This window comes from Pteropus vampyrus, unplaced genomic scaffold (assembly GCF_000151845.1).
Source record: "Pteropus vampyrus isolate Shadow unplaced genomic scaffold, Pvam_2.0 Scaffold460, whole genome shotgun sequence".
NCBI lineage: Eukaryota > Metazoa > Chordata > Mammalia > Chiroptera > Pteropodidae > Pteropus > Pteropus vampyrus.
The window spans coordinates 308,776-313,103 of NW_011889241.1; the positions used below are offsets into that span (position 1 = coordinate 308,776).

General features: G+C 33.1%; 1 protein-coding gene across 1 annotated transcript in view; it reads right to left on the reverse strand.

Moving 5' to 3' along the window:
* Positions 1-1,969: 1,969 nt before the first annotated feature.
* The window catches only part of LOC111732435 (NKG2-A/NKG2-B type II integral membrane protein-like), a 14,058-nt gene continuing 11,699 nt past the window's right edge, over positions 1,970-4,328 (reverse strand). The window contains exon 9 of the mRNA XM_023524291.1: positions 1,970-2,025. Coding sequence (XP_023380059.1) covers positions 1,970-2,025 — 56 coding nt within the window. The remainder of the gene's footprint in view (positions 2,026-4,328) is intronic.

Below are 4,328 nucleotides of genomic sequence, written 5' to 3' on the forward strand. Positions count from 1 at the left end.
TTGTAATTTTTTCAAATTTTCTGGGATCTCCACAATACCCGAACCTCAGGAACTGACTTCTTTTTTTGCTATGTCCATTTCTATCTGTTACCATTTTAGCAAACTTAAATATTTTTACTTTATAAGCAAAATTCAAGAACACCATCATTTCATGTCTTTTTTACATGTGCGCACAATATGAAATGTTGGGCTATGGCTTCCAAACCCTAAGTGGCCCTTGAGGAGAGCATCTTCAGATGTTTCCTATTTCTATTTTTCATTCATAATTATGTTTTACATTAATAGTTCCATATTCATATTTCCCCCCCATCATCACAGAAATCTGTCTGCTTGATGGTTTCAAGGAGAGTCCCCACTCCCCACGCTTCGCTTTTTATCTCTCTATTTGTCGTTTATGGTGAACAGCTCTGAATGATAGAGCAGTACTGACAAACTTCAACCACAGTGATGCTGCTTGTCATTCTTTTATATCAGAGCGTACCTTTTGAGATGAAAAGGAAATCAACTACATGTACAAAAGGCACTATTTTCCTAAGGACCACCCACGTAATCTGATTACTTTTATTTGGAAATCTTGTCTCTGGTCAATTAATTTCCTATTTAGACTTAATCTCCTGACCTTTAGGTTTGGTGGCTTTCTCCTCAAAAGTTTGGTGATTCTTGTTGGTCTATTTATACTGATAATTGAAACTTTAAATTTGAACAATGATTTTCGATCATGAACTAGTATTTCTATTAATTTATATAATATAAGATAATATAAAAAGAAGCTTATGTCTGGCAACACTGAAATTGTGGGAGTAACCATGTAGTTGGACAAAGTATGTGAATATCTTGTATTCTGCTTTCTGGGATTTTCGTGACTCTACAACCAGGTGGTCATAACTGGTGGGATCCTACCTTCTATGCCACACAGCATAAACTCTGCCATCCCTGTGTCAGAATTCACATTCCCCAGTGTCTCTCAGAACCATAATAACAAAGCAAACTGTATTGCTTTTGATATTTTCTAGGTTCAAAAAGAGGCCACATAGCCTACATCATCACTGCAGCAAATTGAAGGGTTTAATGGAGGTATTTAATTTCTTGCTCTGAAGATGGTTCTAAGCATTCATCTGACTACTTTAATTATATGTTACCTTCAATCCGATCTTAAATTTCTTCTTTCAGTTCGATTTGCTATATTTGTCACTTAACTGATTGCATTTATAATATAATTTTTAATTAATGTTTATTTACAATTTAATTTATGATAAAGTTAATTTTCTGTGAATCCCATTGTATTTGTTTACCATATCAAGTAATTTTACAAAATATATTTTTTCATTTTATATGTTTTTATTTTATATTGTTTTCTGATAGAAATTGGTAATTTGTGCAAATTTTCCTACGGTTTCAGGAGAGATGACACGAGAAGTGAAATAACTATATACACGAAATCTGTTCAACTTGATTCGATTAAGAAATAATATTTTTAAATGGAAACAGTTATTTGCTGATTCACTTTTATTTTATATTCAAATAGCCAAAAGGTACCACTATTAAAATGTTCAGCCAGCATAGCTATGCCTTTGTTTTTATAAACCATATAGAGTTCGTGAAAATATATACCTATGTTATATGTATAAGTACATATACATTTATATTTATATATTGTGTATATTACATAAATATATATATTGGAGATATTATTGTAACGTGAAAATTACTGCATGGAAAGTCATTGAGAAAGATATTTAGAGAAACACAGTTGTCTTGGCCAAAAATCAAAAGGAAATAAAAAGCAAATGAAGCACTTAAAACCATTGTATCACTCAAATAGATGAAGTTACCCTACAAGGACAAGTAATCCCAAAGTGTCAGAGGCTTACATCAACAAAAGTTTGTTTCTGCAGCAAGAGAGCTTTATTTCTACTCTTGCCTTATAACCCCTTTCTCACCCATGTCATCTTCTCTCCTGGACAAAAGTTTATGGGGAAGCCACTGTCTGGAACATTGCTGGCTCTTGTGTCAGAGAAAAAAGAGCTACAGAAAACCACAAATTGTCTCAGTATTTCAACGCAGAAGTGTCCAACTTGAGACCAACAAGGTGAAGTTCATAATCCTCTCATCAGAAACATCAGTACACCACAGCCATTAAAGTAAATTGAACTGTTACAAATTCAGCTACCTTAATACATTTAGTATGCAAGTGGAATAAACAAAACATGAGTGGAATAAAACAATACTGAAGAAAAAATATATTCATGTGTGTATAAATATCTCAGAAACAGATATAAACATATATATGTGTATGTAATAAATACTACCATGGGGTAGACATTTCAAAAGCTGTGACAAGGCAATATCAGGAAGATATGGATAAATTATTATTTCTCTTGAGAAAAGAGACATTTTTCTGGATTTTCATATAAGTTACTTTAAATATTATATCACTTCCACAGTATGGATTCAATTATATTTCTCTGAATAGTATTGATTGTTTTCTTAGGAGGCAATTCAACTAGCTAGACTGGCACTGAAGACTGTCTCTTGGCTGACAACTCAAATCTCATTTCAGTTCTGTGTTTTCTTTTCCATATAAAGACTATTTTGGTGTCTGGTAGAGTTTGTGGCAGAGTGTGCACACCAAGTTTATTATTCCCACTTTATCACTCTCTTCTTTTGGGATTTCACCATCATTTTGCAGTGGCTCAGCTTCTCTTGAACTCTATTTTCTGTTTTTTAGATAGGAAGGACAGGAAGATTGTATTAATGTTTAGCCAAACTAAATGGAATTGAATTTGCTTTGCCTTGAGGCTAGAAGTGGTAACTCACTTTGGGAATTTTGTTCTTCAAAGTCTGAACTATTTTTCCCCAACTCTTTGCCTCCCTCCCATCACCAGGGCGGAGTGTGTGTGTATATGTGTATATTTTTCCAGATTTTATAACTGTTATCATGAGATAGTCCAGTAGGAGTTTACATAGTCATACCGAAACACATGTCCAAATTTATCCGGATTTAAATATCTTTTTACTTATCTGAAAGTAATCTTTGTTATACTTCTGGAAACTTCATGATCTCCATAGTGTTTGTTAAAATTTGAGGTGCCCCTCTCATGCTTGAATTTTATTCTTTGTACATACTTATGCATTTTACTCTTCTAGTAATTATGTTGTTATTGAATTTTATTCCAGTATCTGTAAGAGAGAATCTTGGATTCCGTTGACATACATAATTTGGAACAGAAGAGGAAAGACAAAAGAAAAATATAAACCTCAAATACAGAAAAACATGGACTTATTTAGTGAGTGTATGATTCTTATCCAATCAGAGCTTTTTCAAGGTCAAAGCTAAATTTTTGTGTATTGTTTTAGGAGGAACCAGAAACACACAATGCTTGTAATTAAAGGAGGAGCCTAATAAAATGTAGGAAAGAACAACACTTATTAATTACAATGGCTAATGTTTTCCATAACTGTACACTCAGGAATTATCGGTGAACGAATTTTTCTAATATATAAATTTGGAACATACGATTGAACAGATACAGAACAGTCCTTCCTACATTGCATTTGGAACTGACTCCCTACAAAGAACACATATTCTGCTCTGCTCTAAATAATGTAAACATTCTAAGGGCACCATCTTCCTCTAAAATTAGACTGAAATTAGTCCTATTTAATACTCTAGTCCAGATTTACAAGCCCATTATACTTCACACCTAACCTACACTCCGAATGTTAGATCCATAAAGAACTATCATTTTGATCCATAGGTCCCTGACTTCTCTGTGTCTCTTCCAATTCTAAATTCAACCTTGATTAGCAACTCCTTGATATTGTTCCTTTTTCTGATATCATGTGGAGATGTTTTGGAGTGGGTAGATATAAACTAGGCTCATTCTACCAAGTAATTCCCATGGCTTCTTATGTACACGTATAAAACTTTAGACATCTTTTTATGCATTTATTTAAACATATAGAAAATTGTTTGTGAGATAATGATAGGTATTCCTCATCATTACATATTAAGTAGCTTCTGTGTTATGTATTTTTTCCATTCTCAGTGGTAAGAGATACACATATATGAACAGGGCACTTCAACTTTAAAAGAAAAAGGTCATTTTAGTCTCTTTCTCTGGGAAACTACAAAACTTTCATTTGTCCCAAATCTCAGAACTTTTAAGGGCTATATTGACCAAACTTAACAATTTCTTTTAAAATTTCTTCGATTCCAAAAAACACAATAGCCTCTAGATATGTGAAAATAATACATTGGGGGAGAAGGCTGGGGTTCTTGACCAATAAGAAAAAGCATAGTCACTGCAGCTTGATTCTAATAAGGG